Raw genomic sequence first — 21,128 nt, forward strand, 5'->3', positions numbered from 1 at the left:
ACTATACCTCCCCTCCCAAAATTCATGTAATTAGAGAACAACTCAATACCGTGACATAATCATTTTCGGAATAATTTGGGATTCGAACACAACACAACTTTGGGTCTCCTGAAGAGTTTTTCAACATCATTTTCACCCCATCTTACTACTTTGTTTACCTTTTAGCCCTAATTGTTCTGGAATTTCATTCATTACATCCATTATCAGGAGATAATTTGCTTATCTGTTACTTGTCATTGTAGGAGGTCTGTAAAAATCGGTACGACAAGATTTTCAAAATAGAACATGCATGTCCTATCCCTTAAATCTCGACATAAGGTTTCCGAAATCAAGAAATAGTAGCCTTCACACATTAAGATTTGTCTGTACATCTTAGTTTTAATTGGTGTTGTACTTCAAAACCCTACCGTCTGTTGAGGCCTTTATTGTAATCGAAACTACTTCTAAATAGTGAAAAATAGGGTGACCCTGTGACAAAATACAATTGCCGTGTAAAACCTTATAACGACACAAATATAGTATTCTGCGACCTAAAATTATTCTAAAACTCACGAGCCACAAAATATTACGGTTCACAAAATGGACGAATAAACAAGGAAGTAAAAGTAACTTGGTCGAGTTTTTACTTCCTACTTGCTCGAAACTTCAGAATGAGTGACTATTATGATGACGATGAGCATGGTGATTCCATATACGCAAATGACTTGACATCAGAGCTGCTAAATGTTCAGGAGTTATTGAAATCAAAATCACTTGAAGAGCTTCTCAAGGAAGATCGTGATAACATAAAAGAGAAGGAAAAAGAGAAACAGTGGTATCATGGACGAATAGCCCGAGACGTTGCAGAGGAAATTTTGAAAAAAGGTAAACATGTGTATATAAGTTGTGGAACATTTTATTTATTTATTTTATTTGTTTTGTTTTGGCCTCTTCCTAAATCATAAAAAAATTCTAAAAAGACTATTTAAAGTCATGCAATACTTCAAACTCACCGGGCTCGAATTTAACACTCGCAAAATGCTAGTTGAAAAATGATTTTGCGAGTTAGATTTATGACTACTCGCAATTTTTTGCGAGTTGAAGAACAAACAGAATACGCTCGTCCGTAATATAATGCAGCATAATATTCGCAGGTAGCCGAGTTATAAACTATATATGCGCGCACTTGCTGTCTGGTTTACATTTTCCATACCTTAACCTTGCTTAAAAAAGTACACAAATTTAAACCAGTCCAAATGTCATTTTGTCCGTGTAAATCAAGTGTGATCCGAATAAAATGTCTAAACGAAAAATAACGTACTTCTTCCCTCTAACTGAAGCAAATGTGTCTTCCGATAACAATACTTTGAGTACAGAAGATGATTCACAGTCTATCAAAAGAACGACAATCAGACCTTCAGTTAAAACGGTTAAAAAATGGGAGAAAGAACTGCACGTCAGTCTTACGTACGAACTCGATGACGATGGAAATGTTGCCAAAATATTTTGCGCCGATTGTTGTGCACATAATCCAGACCAGACATCGTCGGTTTGGCGACATTATTGCATTATTATTTTTTACATGTAGATTGACATTTGATAAGAATCCCTGTCCCCTAAATTAAGTTTTTGAGTAGAAAGTTACATTGCTGATTCGTACCCCGGGCAGTTTGAACTCGTCCAAAAACATTACAATTTTAATTTTCTTATTCTCTATATCCAGCAACAACTTTGTCTTTCAGCACATCAAATAATCAAACAATTTTGGAATTAAAAAATCATTGTCATAAAAACTGCTAGTTGAATTCAGTTTTTGCTAGTTAAAAATTTATCCACTAGCAAAAAATTGCTAGTGGCCAAAAAAGTTAAATTCGAGCCCTGACTCACTCTCGAAATGATCAATTTAAGTGATGTTTCTTACCCAAAGCAAAACACAGTGGAGCCTCGCTAATCCGAACCCTTCTAATGCGGAATCCTTCCTTTCCCGAACAAAATGTCCAGTCCCGATTTTATTCATTATATTTAAAATAGTAAAAACTGTAAAATACCTTTAAGATCTGGAACCTGTTTACTCCGAATTCAATATGATTTTTTAAAATTTTGTACTTGTTTTCCTCTAAAATTAACCTCCTGGAAACGATTCTGAACACTGTTTGCCTATTGTCACACCTACAGCCTTTACTTTCATTCAAAATGAAAATATCGCACATCTTGCACGTGTAAACATAATCATATCAAACTGATGAGAGTAATGCCACTTGATAAGTGGGTGAAACATATGATTTGCAAATGTGTGAAATTACCCTTAGCTTGTTTTGATAATGACTATAATTGCCTCATTGATTGATTTTCGGCACATCCAGTAGTTATGTTGATATTATTATGCATACGCATAACTTTTAATCTTTTGTAATAAATTTAATGACATGAGATTAAATAATGGCACTTAAGAGAAACTGTCAGTGAATTCAGATAACTGCCGAATCAGGTGAGAAAACAACCATGCCGGTACGAATATTTAATCATGTCTCAGCCTCCTTCTTAACATTGTTAGGTAGAACTTACCCTTAAGGACATAACATTTTTTTTTGTATTCATGTGTATTAAAATGAACGGTAAGAGTGTAAGTTTGAAAAAAATTGATATTTATGTTGCAATTTCATAAGAATTTCCGTTTTCTTTCCTTAAACTTTTCTGCCCTTCAAATATACAAATGCAATGTATGCAAAAAACCATCTAATCCGGAAACCTCTTTAACCCAAACTTTTCATCTGGTTCGAACAAGTTTGGACTAGACATGTTCCACTGTACTAAGGTTTCTTCCCAACACAGTTTCGTCAAACTACTAGTTATTATACTAATATATATTTTCAGGACTTTTAAAACATGGACATCTTGATGGTTTGTTTTTGGTGCGAGAAAGCTCCTTCTCTTCCTCAAGTTTTGTGCTGTCTTTATATAGTAAAGGCATTTTCTTCCACTTCCAAATTAATGAGGTCAAATCAGCGCACTTCAGCATTGATCAAGGTCCCACAGTTCATGGTAAGATGTAAATGATAAAATCATATAACTAGTGTAATGTTTTTTACGTTTTTCTGAATTTCTTTTCACTTGCCATGCTCTTCGTAAGTAAATTAAGATATCAATTGAATTATTCATGTTCAATTTAGTCTGATAAATAACATGTTGTTATTGATATATTTACCAAATTGTAACATTAAAATCTAGTATGTACATTTGGATTAGTATATTTTATCATCATTGATATTCAACAGTATCCTATTCAATATCAGTTAATAGTTTAGAAAATTAATGTGATGTGAAAACTTATTTCTTCCTGTTTTGCTCATACATCTCTCTTTTTCACTTTCCTCCCTTTTTCTGAGTTAGCTTGAACTGTAAATTAAATTTTTAGACGTCAGTTAGAAATATGAACGAGGAAACATACTTTCTCTGTCATGGTATGCTGTATTTGTAATGAACTAAACAAGCATGCATGACATGATGATGACAGTTAACAACACATACTCTCACTGTTTTCCAGTGTACCAGCTACATGTATTAAATTCAGTATGTCATTAATATTTGGCTTTTGATATGTCAATACAAAATTTTCTATCCATGACTACCCTACTAATCAATGACATGATTAAAGTATTAAATAGAAATCTATAAAGATAAAAAAAAATTATCATTTCTTTCTGATTTCAGTATGAAGTTTAAATGTTCATTCTATGACACATAAATGAGCCGCGTCACGACAAAACCAACATATTAGGTTGGCGACCAGCATCCGCTCAGTCTGATCAGGATCCATGCTGTTCGCTTACAAACCCTATTACAAGTAGAGAAACTGATAGCAAACAGCATGGATCCTGATCAGACTGCGCGGATGCGCAGGCTGGTCTGGATCCATGCTGGTCGCAAACCCATTATGTTGGTTTTGTCAAAACGCGGCTCATATATATTTATAGGACTTGATAGGTTGATACAAAATTATCAAGAACAAGCACAAGGGCTACCAACACATTTGACACAGTTCTGTAAATGTAAGCCTCCGCCAGACGAACAGAGATACAGTGGCTTTACCAACCTTCTACACAGGGCGGTTCTAGAAAGTAAGTCATTGTCTTACATATAAATGTAAAACTGATGTTTAAAGATGAGCTGTACTTGATTGATTGATTGATTTATTGATCAGCTGGATTTAATTGGACATACATATTTGATTTTAATGTAAAACTGATATATAAGAATGATCTGCATTTGATTGATTGATTGATTGATCAATTGATTGATCGATCAATTGGATTTAGATGAACATATTTGATTTAAACCTGTTCTAGAAAATAAATCATCTTGATTCATCTAATATATATGTGTAAAACTGATGTATAACAATGAGCCCCTATTGGATTTATTGATTGGTATTATCAGATTATATATCTGCTGCAAGTAATTTATAAAATTATAATTTGAATTTCGAAAAGGTATAATTCCAAAATACGTGAAAGAAATTTATTTGTATATTTTATTGAAATTCAATTGCCCATACACAAAATGACTCTTAAAATCGTATTTTTAAATGACAGAATATGTATGTTCATGCGTTTTATAATACACATTAGGCAAATTTAAGATCATCATAATTATTTTCATAAAATCTTTGTTTCATATCAGATATTCCGGACGTAGTGAAGCAAATTTTAGATAGCAAATACTGTCCATCAGTGAATGCCAAATCTGAATGGGGTAAGTACCAAACATTGTATACCGTTAAATTTGAGCTGCGCCATGACAAAAGCAACATAGTGCGTTTGTGACCAGCATAAATCCAGACCAGCCTGCGGATCTGCTCAAAATCTGATTTTGACCTGCTTGTCTGTTTTCATGTGAAGCATTATTAAACTTGTCCATATGTTATTTACATACCGGTAGTTAATTCTTGAAAATTTTCACTTGTCCATACAGGCTGCCGACAACCTGGGTGATAGGGACAATTGATTTTGCCGGCCCTACCATAAGTATGTCTGTACTACATAATATGGTAAAGGTTGTTGACATCAAACCACTGTTGGCTCGAATCCTGCCAGGGAAAATGGATTCTTTTATGTGAGGAAGCTTTCCAGGTAGCTAATGGGATGTTCTTCAGGTGCCCTTTCGTGCCTGAGGGGCATCTGATGTCTTCCTCCACCATCAGAGCTTGAAAGTAGCCATAGGACTCTACTGTGTCATCGCAACATAAAACACACAAACAAGCCAAAAAACCTATAATATTTGTTGTGTTATGTAAAGCAGTGCACATTCTTTTTACAAGGAAATAACAACAATAAAAACTTGACTGAATAATAGGGAAAAGGAACAGAAAAATCACTTTGTTTCCTTAATATCAGTTTGAACATGTTGGATTATTAGCAATATTATTATTTGTATGACTTTCCTTAAAATTATTTTCATACAAAAATTTGTTGAGAGGAAGTGTATGCTGTCTTATATAATAAATGTAAGAAAAATATAGCAGATCTTCTTAAATGATGTCTTTAACTGTAAAAGTGCTTAATAACTTATAATGTACATTGTAGGTATGACTGCGTTACATGATGCTTGTTACTATGGTTTTGAAGATATAGCTGATTTACTTATACGACATGGGGCCAATGTTAATTGCTTTGATAAAGATGGTCAAACGCCTCTACATGTACGTAGATTTTTTTCTTTTAACTTTGACCCAATCTTCCTAAATTATCTTCTTAACTATTAAATTATCTCCCGTTATTTTCGTATACGTTTCAGAGATGTTATTATGTGCAACACTTAAATTATCTCCCTTTATGTAATATGTTTCAGAGAGGTTATACTTGCAATACTTATTAAATTAGCTCCCTTTATTTTTATGTTTCAAGATGTTGTATGTGCCACACTTATTAAATTATCTCCCTTTAAATTTCATGTTTCAGAGATGTTATACTTGCCACACTTATTAAATTATCTCCCTTTATTTTACTTGTTTAGAAATATTGTACTTGCTACACTTATCAAATTATCTCCCTTTATTTTATATATCAGAGATGTTGCACAGGTAACAAGGCTGGTATTATATCTATACTGATACAAGAAGGAAATGCCAATGTGAATGAGAGGAACCCAAAGAGTGGTTGGATACCAATACATCAGGCTGCCTTCAAAGGATACCTAGACTGTATCAAGGTATTTTACTTATGATATCATATATCCTTCCTAGGTAACTTAAGATGACATATATCCTTCAAGGTAACTTATGGTGTCATTTAACCTTTCTAGGTAACTTATGATGACATATATCCTTCAAGGTAAATGAGGGTGTCATATATCCTTCCTAGGTAACTTATGAAGTCATATATCATTCCTAGGTAACTTATGGTGTCGTAAATCCTTCTAGGTAACTTATGATGTCATATATCTTTCAAAGTAACTTAAGATGTCATATATCCTTCATAGGTAACTTATGATGTCAAATATCCCTCAAGATAACTTATGATGCCATATATCATTCAAGGTAACTTATGATGTCATATGTCACTCCTAGGTAACTCATGATGTCATATATATTTCTATGTAATTTATGATGTCATATATCCTTTCTATTCTAGGTAACTTATGGTGTTATTTATCCAGTAAGCTTACTTATGACATTAATTATCCAGCCAGTTTACTAATAGCGTCTGTTAGGTTGGGTTATTTATGACATTAATTATCCAGCCAGTTTACTTTTAGTATCTTATTATCATATCAATTTGTGATCTCTCATAAGTAAAGTTGGAAAGACTCAATATAACCTTAAGCTGTGTTGGTGTGTCCTAAAAGTATATATATCTATACAGAATATAAACTTGTACAAAGCTTACTTGATCAACGTTATCACATTTTATCAGTTTTTTTGAAATTAGGATGAAACATTTAGATTTAAAGTCATCTTGGGATCATAGATAATTTTCAAAGTCAATATCTGGTATTAAAAATACTTATTTATTGTGAGTATTTGTTAATATGTGGAAAGTCAGTGACAGACTCTGCGAGGACCGTAGCTCTATAAGATAGCATGTATGGCGTGTATGGCTTAATCAGAATCACATTAAAATCAATATAAAAAATATATGTGTCAGTCTACCATGTTTGAAAAAAGTCCTTAGTAAGCTGGGCGGGCTTGTGCTTGTTATGAAATTAAAGGGGCTTTCCGTGTCATAGGGAGCACCTACTTTCATATTATACATGTGCAAATCGTCGCTTTTAGTAACGATATATTTTTCATATTAGCCTAATAATTTTTTCATTCATTAACTTGCCTTGTAAAAAGGCTTAAAATTTATTGGGTTTGTTATCGCCCTACATTTGAGCGTATATTTCAGATATTACTAGATTACCATTCTCCATACCTGCCTCGAGCAGATGACGATACCACGCCACTCGATCTTGCTGAAAACTACGAACACTCCGACTGTGTAACAGAAATAGGTATAACACTGTTTTAGATTCAATATGACATTTAAAGCAGCATGTCTCCAAATGCTTGCTGATTTTCATGAAAAATTTGAAAATTGATTTTAAAGTGTAAAATTGTGAAGTAACCATAAGGAAGCATTTTGCACATTATCAATGGCAATTACATCCCACGTTAATTACCAAAAAGAGGTCAAAATATGGAAAAAATAGCACTTACTGTGATAGTAACGCAGTAGAAAAATATAGATATAAATACTGAAAAACCAGTTATTTAACACACATAACATGACAATAATTACTTGAAGCTTTAATATTTTACTTTTCCTAAAATCTTAGCACATTTTTCTCATGTTTGATTTTATTGAAATATTTTGGCTCATCTGGAGGCATGCAAGCTTAAACCCTAAAACCTGCTGAATTTCTATAATGGATTAGCCCTGCTTTGAATTTGGAACAGTCCATTCTGATGTTAAGGGATTTCAATATCAAAGTACAAAAATGAGCTACAAACCAGAATTGTTGAACTGCACTGATGTAGTTAAATTATTAGTTATAACGATTTTTTTACAGGTTATATGACCCTATATAAATGGTTGTTTGGAAATATAACCAGAGCTGCTAGGCAAGGCTTACATTGCAAACAACTATTTATATACAGCCATATAACATGTCGGGAATATTTATAACAAATTTATAATACAGCAAACTTCCTTTTTTTTTTAAAAAAAAAAAGAGATTTCTTCTTAAATTAAGTTGCTGTGTATATAATGGAACTATTTGACTAATCAAAAGTGATCACCCACAATGACTTATATTTCTGTGTTATTTGCTTTTTAGATCAATTTGAACAACCAAAAGTGATCACCCACAAGTATGATTGGTTTCATCCTGAGATAGATAGACCGGTAATATCTCTAATTTATTTATACTTGGCTAAATTTTAGGCTTAGACAAATATTAGTTCCAGTGAAAGGTTTGAAAAAGTAATGTTTTAGTTTCAGACCTTTATTTCTGTAATCCTAATAACATCATATTTACAATTTCTTTGGTTTTGTATGCTGATAATAGTATTTCAAAACTTGATTGAAATGATCAAATAAAGTTTGAAATACTAGCCTAAAGTGACATTATACTCATTGTATTGTTCCCAAGTCAAGCTGAATTGAATATATACGTGTTTAAAAAGATTTACTATTAAAATGGTCATTTACTAATTATTGATAATTAAAAATATTAAGAATAAAATATAACAACTGCCCAAAATATAAAGACTGTCCCACTCTTTTTATCAATTGAACATTTATTATACATTCTGAAAGGATGCATTCTGAAAGAATATTTGAGCAGCGTCATGACAAAACCAACATAGTGCGTTTGCGACCAGCATGAATCCAGACCAGCCTGCGCATCCAAGTAGTCTGATCAGGATCCATGCTGTTTGCTCACCAACTCTTTTACAGGAAGAGAAACTGATAGCGAACAGCATGGATCCTGATCAGACTGGGCGGATGTGCAGGCTGGTATGGATCCATGCTGGTCGAAAACGCACTATGTTGGTTTTGTCGTGACGCGGCTCATTTATAGAATTTCCTGTGTGTTATGAGGATTATTGATTATGCACATGAATTAGACTATAAAATCGAAAACAATTATGGCGAAATTTGAAGTTATTTTGACTTGTGCACCCACCATTTACTCTTGGCTGGACATAATGTTACTTTAAGGATAAAGTTGCCATTCCCTTGAAAAAGAAACAAAAATATCATTTGTTCTAAAACATTTTTTTTTTCTGGTGTGTAAAGGGTGTTTTTTTTCTGTGATTTTCAGGGAGCCCAAAAGTTGTTAGAGTTAAAAGGTCTGAGAGAAGGGCTGTTTCTTGTAAGAGGTAGCAAGAAAAACCTAGATTGGTATGTGCTTACGTTATGCCATGACCAAAAAGTGTTCAACTATGAAATCAAAACAAAGGTAAGCTATCTTTCACTTTTAATAGTGAACAGTGCACACATTATGTAGTAGTCTAAATGGACTTGTTCATTTTGCAGTCTGGACAAAACTATTGATCATTTTTCAGGAGAAATATCCCAAATATGTACTGACCGAATAGTGAATAGTGCACACATTATCAGACAACACTGATGTACTGATCTGATCTGGGTTGGTACTGGTCACATGGGTAGAATTATTTAATGGTGATGATTAATTTCTTCATGACAATTCATCTTTCGGCATGGAGTCTGTAGTCATTTGACTCTCTCTACTGATAATAAACTGATGTAGAATTACTGATATGTTATCCAGGAAAGTGAGTTTGGTGAATCGACCACCGGGATCGGACCAAAAAATGCGTTTAAATCACCTTTAAAAAAAACAACAGAAAAAACAAATGGAAAACTAGTGTTTAAATGTGTTTTTTTTTTACATATTACAGAATTACAGAGATCGGCACATGTTCTTTATAGATGATGGACCATTTTATAAAAGTTTAGAACATCTTATACAGTACTATAGTTACCATGCCAACGGTCTGCCATGTGCCTTAACAGTATCCGTAAATACAAGTAAGTATAGAGGAGTTGAAGTGCCATATTAGTATTTATTATATGGAGGGTTGACCACAAAATTGCAGTAAATTATATGAAATAAAGAAGGGCTAACAACAGTCTTGCAGTCAACCCTCGATATGGTTTTCAATGTGATATGAGCCGTCGGGTTAGCTCAATAGGTAAAGTGTTAGACTGTGAATCAGGTAACCCGGGTTCGATTCCCGGATTGTGCAGGTCATTTTCATTGTGATTGATAACGAAATCGCACTGTACCTCTGCTCTGGCATGTACTGAAGTTTCAGTTCCTTGCCAAAGTGGATGCTACACTAATACTGGTAAACTGCTTGACAGCTTGTCCAGGAACGATATGGTGGCTGAACTGTGCTCTGGTAAATTCAATGTGGATTACTTTTGTGATCCGAGATATAGAATGATATCAATGAGATATAAGTCATATCACATCATTTGAAACTGAGTGAGATATAGAAGAAATTTTGTTCCCATTATAAACATTGAAACAAATAGAAAAGAAAAAAAAAGAATATCAGATATATAGCATCTCAAATGAGTTACCATATAATAAAAAAAGTTATTAAACAAGTTCAAAAAATTGTTGCAAAGCAAGTCTTTGGTGAGCTTTAGAACATTATCATGGAAATGTTAAATAGAATATTATTTTATATGACAATGAATGTGAGATTAATTTTTTTATCACATGACTAAATACATTGAAATTTTTAGATATTTTACCAGTGCTTTTCTATATACATATTATATGAGTATAACACATACAATATAAGGAAATAAATGATGATTATAATACTTCGAAAACAAGCAATGTAATGAAATGATTTTTATGATGTCATGTCCTACAAATTCACATTCATGGAAATTCACCATGAAACCTTTACTGTAATGGTGTGACTTTAAAACCAACGGAACAATCTAACTTGTGTTACTAAATATAGATTGTATTTGTTATCCAAATGTCTAAATAGTATCTCAGAACTTCATCGGGTATTTATTAATATGTGTGTGTTTGTTAATATGTGTATATTTGTTACTATGTGTATATTTGAAACTATGTGTATATTTGAAACTTTGTGTAATTGTTTGTCTGGTTTGTGATTACAGCTAGAGAACTGGTACAAATATCAAAAGACGATGAATACTTCAACTTGGTAGACACTTCAAACAGATACCCAAGTAAGTCTGTCTTAACTCTTAACCTCCTGAATTTGTATAATGGATTCATCATGCTTTAATTATGGAACAGTCCATTCTAAGCTTTAGGGCTTTTAATGTCCGAATATAAAATTGAGCTGCTAACTGGATAGAACCTAGATAGACTGCAAGGATGCGCAGGCTGGCCTTGCTATAATTATACTTGGCGGCAAGGGGCATCTGAGGCTTAGTGGTTAAACCACTTGCCCCTCAACGCTGTGGGCTCGAATCCTGACAGGGACTTTGGATTCTTTCATGTGAAGAAGCTATCCAGCCAGCTAACGGAATGTCAGTGATTCTACTCAGGTGCCCGTTTGTGCCTGAAAAAATGCAAGGAGGGGCACCTGAAGTCTTCCTCCACCATTAAAGCTGGAAGGACGCCATATGACCTATACTGTGGGACATAAAACCCAATCAAACAAACAAACAAAACTTGGCAGCAAAGATTTTTAGTCCCAGCAAAGTTAAGGTTATTTGTTTGTTTTAGCAAATCTTAGTTGACTTTGTTGTGCTTTGTTAAATCTTTAAGAATTATGAGCTAAAATTGAAATTTATATCATTGAAGTATATGTAACGCTTGAATTTATAATCAAGCAATAGACATTAATTCTGAGTGCATATTTGAGGAATAATGCATATTTGAAGATTAATGCGGCATCTGTGGCCAAGTTGTTAAGGTTGTTGTTTTCAAACCACTTGCCCTTCACTGCTGTAGGTTCGAATCCCGCCAGGGACTTTGGATTATTTCATGAGAGAGAGCTATCCAGCTAGTTTACATAACATATGTGGTTTTACTCATAAAATAATGCACTTGAGTTCTTCCTCCATTAATGCGACATAAAACCCAACCAAAAAGAAAAAAAGATGATAAATAATGCATGGTCTAAGTTATGAAAGGCAGTTAAGTGTAATCACAGAGGCATTTAGGAATGAGTGAATAATTGCAATGAATTTGAATGATAAACCATAATATATAATAGGAAATTGGAATCTATATCCATGCTAACATGGTAATAGAAAAAGAAATTGATCATAGATTATGTATGACTACATTGTGCACAGAGATAAATTTTCCTGATGCGTTATGGCTTATTGACATGCATCTGACATCATAGGGCATGAAAAACATTCCTTTCCTCATTTTATGCATTACCAAGTTATAAGTCATCGGAATGACTGTGTAATAAGGAAATAATGTTGAGGGTGTGTAAAAATGTTAATTAATAACAATTTATTTTATATGCAATATTGTAAGAAAGAGCACTTAAGTTTTAATAGTACTTGAAAAAAATTTTGCTTTATAAAATTGCTAATGATATCTTTTTAAAAGCTTTAATTTTTTATTTTTCTATGTATATTCAGAGAAACCTGAATTCTTATCTAATTATTGCATTTTTGTCTGTATTTTAGAATAATAATTTTAATCTGAGGATAACTCATATGTTACTTTATTTGCTGTTGATTTCTTTTACAGCAAACGTATCACCAGCATTGCCACCACGACCCGAGTCTTTAGACATGACGTACACGGAAAGTGCCTCGGGCCCTGTGTCAAACAACGCCCATCAACATGCCCCACCAATGCCCCCGTCTCCAACACCACCCATGTCTAGTCCTCCGCCACCACCAAACCATGTATGTATATAAGTACATAAGTAAGGTTCTATGTTTGTATTCATTTATAGGGCATGCCTCATGCTGAGTAAAATAAATCAGAATTGTCATAAGAATAATAAACATGTTTATAGTTTAAGAAATGAATGATTAAGTATACCCAATCCAGGTGAAAAGGTGTTGTCAAAAATATGACAGAATTTACTATTTTTATCACTTAAATATAACCTTTGATATTAATGGCCACTGATCACAGACAGCAAATAACCAATGTTTGCAGCCATTGATACAAAAATTTTCATAGAGTGTTGTGGGCAAGGTACCAGTATTTAGAAGTGAACTTACTAACAAGTTTGAATGTATCTGACTTAATGGAAATAGAGGATATTGAATGAGTGTAGGGTTTATAGAGTGAGGGATGTTGCATTTTTTTATTATCGCTCATGTACAGACTCAATGAAACTGAGTCTGCAATTTTCATGTAATTTTGTTGAGATTAGTTTAGTTTATACAAATTTATTTTAGTTAGATTGTGTTGGAAGCTTTAAGCTTATTGAAACAGTCTCGAATCCGTTCCTGGAACCAACCAGTACTTAGCAATAAATGTAAAGTTTCTTGCTCAAGGAAACAACAGCCTGCCCCTGACTGGTCCGATGCTTTAACCACTTGGCCACGCCGCCATTCATATGTTGAGATTAATGCTTCCGAGGAATCACACTTTTTCCAGATTTTAATACAAAATTTATTAAACGAGTTGAATAAAATTATGTTATACAAATGTTTAGTCAAAATATATGTACAGCTGTGCAATATTCTTTTTAAGGAGTTGCAGAAGTGACATGGGTTTGTGATAAAATGCTATAATGAACTGATTCACTCATTAACTTCTGTGAGTAATATATGTGAGCCGCGTCACGACAAAACCAACATAGAGCATTTGCGACCAGCATGGATCCAGATCAGCCTGCGCATCCGCACAGTCTGATCACATCTCCATGCTGTTTGCTATCAGTTTCTCTACTTGTAATAGGGTTGGTGAGTGAACAGCATGGATCCTGATCAGACTCCTCGGATGCGCAGGCTGGTCTGGATCCATGCTTGTCGCAAAAGCACTATGTTGGTTTTGTTGTTACGTGGCTCATGTATAATTTTATCATGATTTTTCTTCAACAGCCACCACCTATCAGCAAACAGCAAAGTATTACAAAACAACCGGAGGTTTCATTACGACAGATTGAAAGAAAACTCCTCTCATTAGGTAACTTACTTTAAAATAGTTGTTAGGGCTACCTTACTCAACATGAACAGACTCAATTAAACTGAGCCTGCAACATTTTCAATTTTACCGTTTTGGACTTTCTTCAGGGATACTTATTTTCTCTATTTTACTTTATATTTCATCTGGTTTTTTTTCTCAACTAAGATTTAAGTTTCTCAATATTTATCATATGTCCAAGATAAGAACGGTTTACAGTTAAAAAGAGTCATTTTTCATTGACATGCCTATAGTGTATGCTGACATTAGCGAGCTGTAATGCTATGTTTGTAAATAACGCAAATGACATCACATCATATTGTTATTACACTAGAGTAATATTGCTTTTACCGAATTTCTTTATTACACTCCTGACCTGTGGTTTATGTGAAAAGGATTTTTATAATTTGTGAAATTTGATAGATACCGGATATATTCTACTTAAAATTGAGAATTTTTGGGTTATATTTTCATATGTGCTTCATAGTCTTGAAAATAATTCCAAATTTTGACTTCCTTGTTAAAAATACTCCATATTCACTGAAAACAAACAAAATTTAATACCCTTGTCATACTCATTAAAATTTGACTGTTTGTAATACACAATGTTGTCTTTTTTTGTGCAGGTAAAGAGATAGGGCAAGGTGAGTTCGGGTCTGTAGTGAAAGGTGTTTACAAGAAGAAAGGGACGGGAAGGGGGAAGACAGAGAAAACAGACGTAGCTATAAAATTGTTCCATAAAACAGCCATCAATAACCAGGAGGATTTTCTGAAGGAGGCTAGGACCATGCAACAATTAGAACACCCTTGTATTGTCAACTTTATTGGCATCGCAGAATCAGAAAACCATGAACTTATGCTGGTTCGTGATTTTTACATTTTGAACGATATTTGCACCCTGATGGTTGACCGACCCTGGTGTTGCTTTGAAGTCTGTAACACCCGAGGTCAGCTGAAATAATTTTTTCTGTTTCCACCATATGACCTATACTGTGTTGGTGGACCGTAAAACCAAACAAACAATAACCTAGCACCCTCACGCAGTCAATATGTCAGTTATATTTAGTAAACACACCTTTAAATTATTTTGTGTTGATTGTTCATTCCACCAATCCTATTTCATCTATTGCACAGGTATTCTTAATTAAACAGTCATGAGTATACTTGTAGTTTTATCTTAGTTATAACGATGCATTTCAGTCATATGATCAATTTTTATGTTTTTCCTTTTTTAGAATAAAATGAAAAATTTAGAGGAATCCTAAGGAGCCTCTGTGGTGGAGTGGAATCACTTGCTCCTCACCCATGTAGGTTCAAATTGAAAATTGTGTAGTTTTTTTTTATGTAAGGAAGTTATTCAGCTACCTTACTTAGGTGCCCCCCCCCCCCCCCCCCCCCCCGTCATTCATGCCAGAAGTAATGCGCATAGGTATTTGTGGTCTTCATCTCCAGAAAACTAGAATAGTTGTTATAGTACCTTAAAGCTGCATGTCTCCAGATGAGCCAAAATATTTCAAGAAAGTCAAACTTGAGAAAAATGAAAAATATATACTAATATTTTAAGAAAAGTAAAAAGATTCAAAATTCAAGAAAAAATTTGCATTCTATGTGCGATAAATGTCTGATTTTGTAGTATTAATTGCCATACTTTCTACTGCGTGGGAAGCCCAGTTAGGGCTATTTTTGTACATTTTGACCTCTTTTTTTTTTTGGTAAATTAGGTGGATTGACTTTTGAAAGTGCTGTTTTCAATGTGTAAATTACTTGTTTTGTTCACTTCACAATATTTTACTTTTAAATACATTTTCACATTGTCATGAAAATTATCATGGATCTGGAGGCATGCTGCTTTAACAGGATTAGTGTGGCTTAAAATCCACTTATTGATAATCAGTTCAATAAAAAACAATCGCTTTTATTTTGCTAAAAATCCAACAAATACAAAAAAAGATTTTTATCCTTATTACTTTATGCTTATTTTGATAGTTTGATCTGATATTAAATTTAATGTATACTATAGGTAGAGGAATATATATCAATGGGGTCCATGCTTGATTATCTGATAGACCATCGAGACAATATACGGAAGGTTGACCTATATTTGTGGGCAGCCCAGATCGCCCTCGGTATGATGTATCTAGAGAAGATGAAGATGGTACACCGAGATTTGGCCGCGCGTAATATATTACTGCAGAGTAAAGAAAAGGTATTTTATATAAAAATCATATATTTATTTGAATGTATTATACAGAAATATGTCAGAAATCGTTATTTTCTTCATCAGACTACTACCCTATTAGTCTCAGTGAAAGAGAAATTTCGGCATATTTTGAGAAGTAAAGATGATTTTTGTGCATCGTAAATTTCCTTTTAAAAGCTAGGTTTTAGTTAAAACAAGATACAAAAGTATCCACTTAAGCAATGATAGCTAGGCAAAAAGCCTTTTTTTTAAAAAGTCAGTTTCAAGGGCTTTATAAACTTTTTTTTGCCTGTTCGAGTTTTCAAAAAAATAAATAATAATGTATGTTACATAAAATAAATAAATAGAGAAAGAGATAATTATAAGGTTATTGAAATTCCTATTTATTTATTTATTTATTTATTTTTATTTATTTTTTTGCTGAGAACCAGAAATAAAACTTTATTTGGACCCTATTGTGTATAGAGACATGTATGTATTTAACAAAAACATTGGCTCTCATTTCATGTTTGTTTCATAATTATTTTCCTTGTGTATAATGGATGAGTTTTAATGTTCAAGTATTACTTTAAGTATATAATAAGGAAACTTTCTTTTTATGAAATTATTATAAGCTATATTTGGTACATGTGTACTATATTTGATACAGAGGAAATTTGATTTCTTTTTTAAGTGGCTGAAACCAGGCAGATAGTTTACATAGATAGGCAAATTTAATGATTTATGCTCAAAGGTTTCAATTGCATGTGAAACAAAGAAGAAAATGCAAAAAAATTGCAATAAGCCTTCAAAATAAGATGTAACATATGTTTTATTACTACACTTCAAAGAAGAATTCCTCTAACAAAAAGTACAGTAACAAAAATAAGTCATTCACTTAGTAGAAATATGGTGATAAATACATGTCCTGCAAAATTATTCATTCATTACATACAACATAACATGTTGATTATTTCTTGAATTGTGAATATTTTTACCATCCTTACAATTTTAGTACATTTTAAATTTTTTCTCAATGTTGATTTTTTTTAAATATTTTGGTTTCATCTGGAGGCATGTAGCTTTAACCCAGTTGTTAAGCAGAGATAAGGAAAATTTTGCTTTATTTGACATATTTCGGATGAGTATAATATTTCTTGATTGCACATGATTTAGTTTTATGTGTAGAATAGCTTTCTAATACTTTACTGTCAAAAAAATTTATAAGAATCAGCATGAATCAAGAAGTACATTGTACACAGCTTTAAGGGATTTATATAAAACAAAATTCACTAAGGCCAAACAAAAGAAAAGTTCTGTTTCTTATCTCCCAAGCTACCTTATTTTGTTCAGGCCACTTAAGCGTTTTCAGATCCTTTCATATTGGAACAGTATCCAGCTAGCATAATAGAATGTCAGTGGTTCTAATCAGTTGCAAGTTTGAGCCTGAAATAATACACAGAGGGGCACCTAAGTACTTCCTCTACAAGTAAAGCTTGAAAGTAGCCATATGACCTATACTGTGTTGCTGTGACGTAAACCCTAACCAATAAAAAAAAAAATTTGGCTTTTTTGTATATTTTGTATAATGGTATACATCTTTACATCTGTATATTTTTCAGGCAAAGATAAGTGATTTTGGTTTATCAAGAGCTGTAGGATCAAACAGTGATTACTACAAGGCTACTACAGGGGGAAGATGGCCAATTAAATGGTATAGTATAGTCATAACCATTTATACTATACTCATTACGATTTATTCTCTTTACTCATAACCATTTATACTTTACTCTTAACCATTTATACTTTACTCATAACCATTTATACTCTACTCATAACCATTTTTACTCTTTACTCATAACCATTTATCCTCTACTCATAACAATTTATACTCTACACATAATAATTTATACTATACTCATAACCATTTATACTTTACCTTAGCGGCTCAGGTTATATTTCCAAACAGCTGTTTATATAGGGCCATATAACCTGTCTAAAAAATCTTCATAACTAATATTATAAATAGACTTGCTCAAACTTAGAAGCCGTCATTGATCGGAAATTTTGTATCATTGTATCGAAAGCTACATATCGTCAATATGAATATATATTGATATATCGAATTCAATAGCTTGAACAAGCTTTGTGTAATAAACTGTTATCATGGTGAATGCAATCATGTTTTGTACATCATGAATGCAGAATTACATCGGAAAGTATTTATCTTGATATCATATCTGACAGACTAATGAAAATTCAAAACTGACTTTTTCCCTTTACACAAAATAGTGATATTTTCACAAAGACATGAGAAAATGGGTTTAAATTGTATCGATATTTGAAATTTTGAATTAATTATGTTTAAATTAATTGAAATAGCAAACTTTTCTGTATTTTATATGTAGGTATGCCCCAGAATGTGTGAACTACGGTCATTTCTCACATGCTAGTGATGTATGGAGTTTTGGCGTGACATTGTGGGAGATGTTTTCTTATGGAGAACCACCATATGGTGATATGAAAGGAATTGAGGTAACTGTGTATGATGAACTTATTTAGTTATACTTTAATTTGATGGAGGTGTGTTTTTTTACGTTAAATGTTTAACACGGTTATCTGGTCTCCGTTTAAACGGTTAGCATTTTTTCTAACCATGACACCTCTATTCAAATCCCACCAGGGACTCTTCCAGCTAGCTTCAGAACTTTGGTGGTTCTACTCTAGTGCCAGCTTTTGCCTGAAATTGAGCCGCGTCATGACAAAACCAACATAATGGGTTTGCGACCAGCATGGATCCAGACCAACCTGCGCATCCGCAAAATCTGATCAGGGTCCATACTGTTCACTTACAAACCTTATAACAAGTAGAGAAACTGATAGCGAACAGCATGGATCCTGATCAGACTGCACGGATGCGCAGGCTGGTCTGGATCCATGCTGGTCGCAAACCCATTATGTTGGTTTTGTTGTGACGCGGCTCAAATTATAAAGTTAACACAATATCATTTTTGTTGTTTCACTTATCTTTATATTGTAAATTATTGTAAAAATGATTGAATGGCACTTGTTAAGAGTGGCAGTATCAGCATATTTGATATTAAAGTGACATTATGCTCATATTTTCACTGTCAAGTTGAACTGATTTGACTATATATTTCAAAAGATAACTTTAATGATGGTGATTGACCAACAGTTGTTCTTGGAAAATATTTAAGATGAAATATAAAACTATAAGAAATATAAAAAAGACTGCCCCAATTATTTTATAAATTGAAAGGTACAGGCTGTTTGGGCCATGTGAGGTATTTTTCATTCATGTGAAGTTATTTATAAAATTGATGGGAAAATGTAATGTAATGCTTTATTTTTATGTATTGGTGTCTTCAGGTGATAAAATATATTGAAGAGGGAAAACGTCTAGAACAACCGGACAAGTGCCCCAAAGTTGCGTACGCACAGATGTTAAAGTGTTGGAACAAAGAGCCGCGGGAGAGGCCGACATTTCAAGCATTAAACGCACATTTTGAGGGCGAAAATGAATATTCCTGCACCAGAGATATTATGAGGACACTAAGAAATTAAAATCGTTAAACAAAAAAGGATGAAAATAACTGAAATATTAGATATATTTCTTTGTTTATTGTACATTGTTGTTTTTTAAATAACTGAGGAACTGTTTGCCAAATATAATATATATATTTTGTTGTTTACTTCTCTAACAACTGAACAATGATATTGATAAACACTTATCCTTAGGAGAAGGGGAAAAATAACACATAAATGGTGGTATATGTCTGTTTGTTGGACATTTATTTCATATTTATTTTTTAGAATCAGGCACCATGCTCTAAAGGTTAAGGATTTGTAATTTCCTCTTTGGTTAATGTTTATTGGCTGAACATCTATGTGAAGGTGATCTTAAATTGACATTAGATGATCTTTTCAAGATTTGATCCTGAAATTTTCTTTGTGAACACATTTGCAAGGATTTATAATTTCCCTGAGATAAATCGCCAAAAATAGAAATTGTTTATAGACCTCTATTAGTCCAAAATTTAACATAGAGGAGAAAGGTGTTTTTATTGTAAATGAAAAAAGTAATATATTGTTATGTTATGTATAAGATTAGACTTATTGTTATATAAAGAAATGATTTTAGTTGTGATGTGAAAAAACAACAACAAATTTGTCAGATTTTTATTCAAATGAATTGCGGGAAGGGAGTGTTTTGTTGTCATACATCTTTTCTTTTAAATGAAATTTTGAGATAACATTTAAGAATTAAGACCTGTTGTCAGTCAGACAAATATTGAAGTATTTGAATATTGTACTGGAAGATATGTATATAACAGATTTTTCTAATTATCTATATGTAATTGTTATTGTAGAGTATAAGCTTTGCTTCGTATTAAATATTTACCTTTTTAAGTTTGAATGGGATTCATACAAGATTATTCGTCTACCAATTTACTAGATACGACGTAGATGTCGACTTAGATGGTAAAAGTTGACCTAGAAAATCAATTTTGACTTTGGAAATAAAAGTTAACCTAGAAAATCACTTTTGACCTAGAAAATCAAAGTTGACCTAGAAAATCACTTTTGACTTAGAAAATCTGTTGACCTAGAAAATCCTAGAAAATCAAAGTTGACCTAGAAAATCAATTTTCACCTGACCTAGAAAATCAATTTTGACCTAGACAATAAAATTGACCAAGAATATCAATTTTGACGTTGAAAATAAAAATTGACCTAGAAAATCAATTTTGACCTTGAAACAATAATGCCATGAACAAGCTGTTCCTAATAGTATAATCTCTACATTTTCATGGAACAATATTATTGTTCTTTT

At 32.8% G+C, this 21,128-nt stretch overlaps 1 protein-coding gene across 1 annotated transcript; it reads left to right on the forward strand.

Annotated features, from left to right (window-relative positions):
• Positions 1-553: 553 nt before the first annotated feature.
• Positions 554-20,870, forward strand: LOC132748457 (tyrosine-protein kinase HTK16-like). Its single transcript, XM_060738082.1, has 18 exons — positions 554-864; positions 2,854-3,021; positions 3,954-4,097; positions 4,660-4,731; positions 5,562-5,677; positions 6,046-6,186; positions 7,365-7,470; positions 8,296-8,363; positions 9,286-9,423; positions 9,887-10,016; positions 11,136-11,207; positions 12,700-12,860; positions 14,013-14,097; positions 14,721-14,956; positions 16,115-16,300; positions 17,896-17,987; positions 18,682-18,808; positions 19,664-20,870. The coding sequence occupies exons 1-18, from the start codon at positions 651-653 to the stop codon at positions 19,856-19,858; spliced, it is 2,451 nt and encodes an 816-aa protein (XP_060594065.1). The 5' UTR covers positions 554-650; the 3' UTR covers positions 19,859-20,870.
• Positions 20,871-21,128: the final 258 nt, after the last annotated feature.

This window comes from Ruditapes philippinarum, unplaced genomic scaffold (assembly GCF_026571515.1).
Source record: "Ruditapes philippinarum isolate M1 unplaced genomic scaffold, ASM2657151v2 ctg1938_1_1_1_1, whole genome shotgun sequence".
In the NCBI taxonomy this organism is placed as follows: Eukaryota; Metazoa; Mollusca; class Bivalvia; order Venerida; family Veneridae; genus Ruditapes; species Ruditapes philippinarum.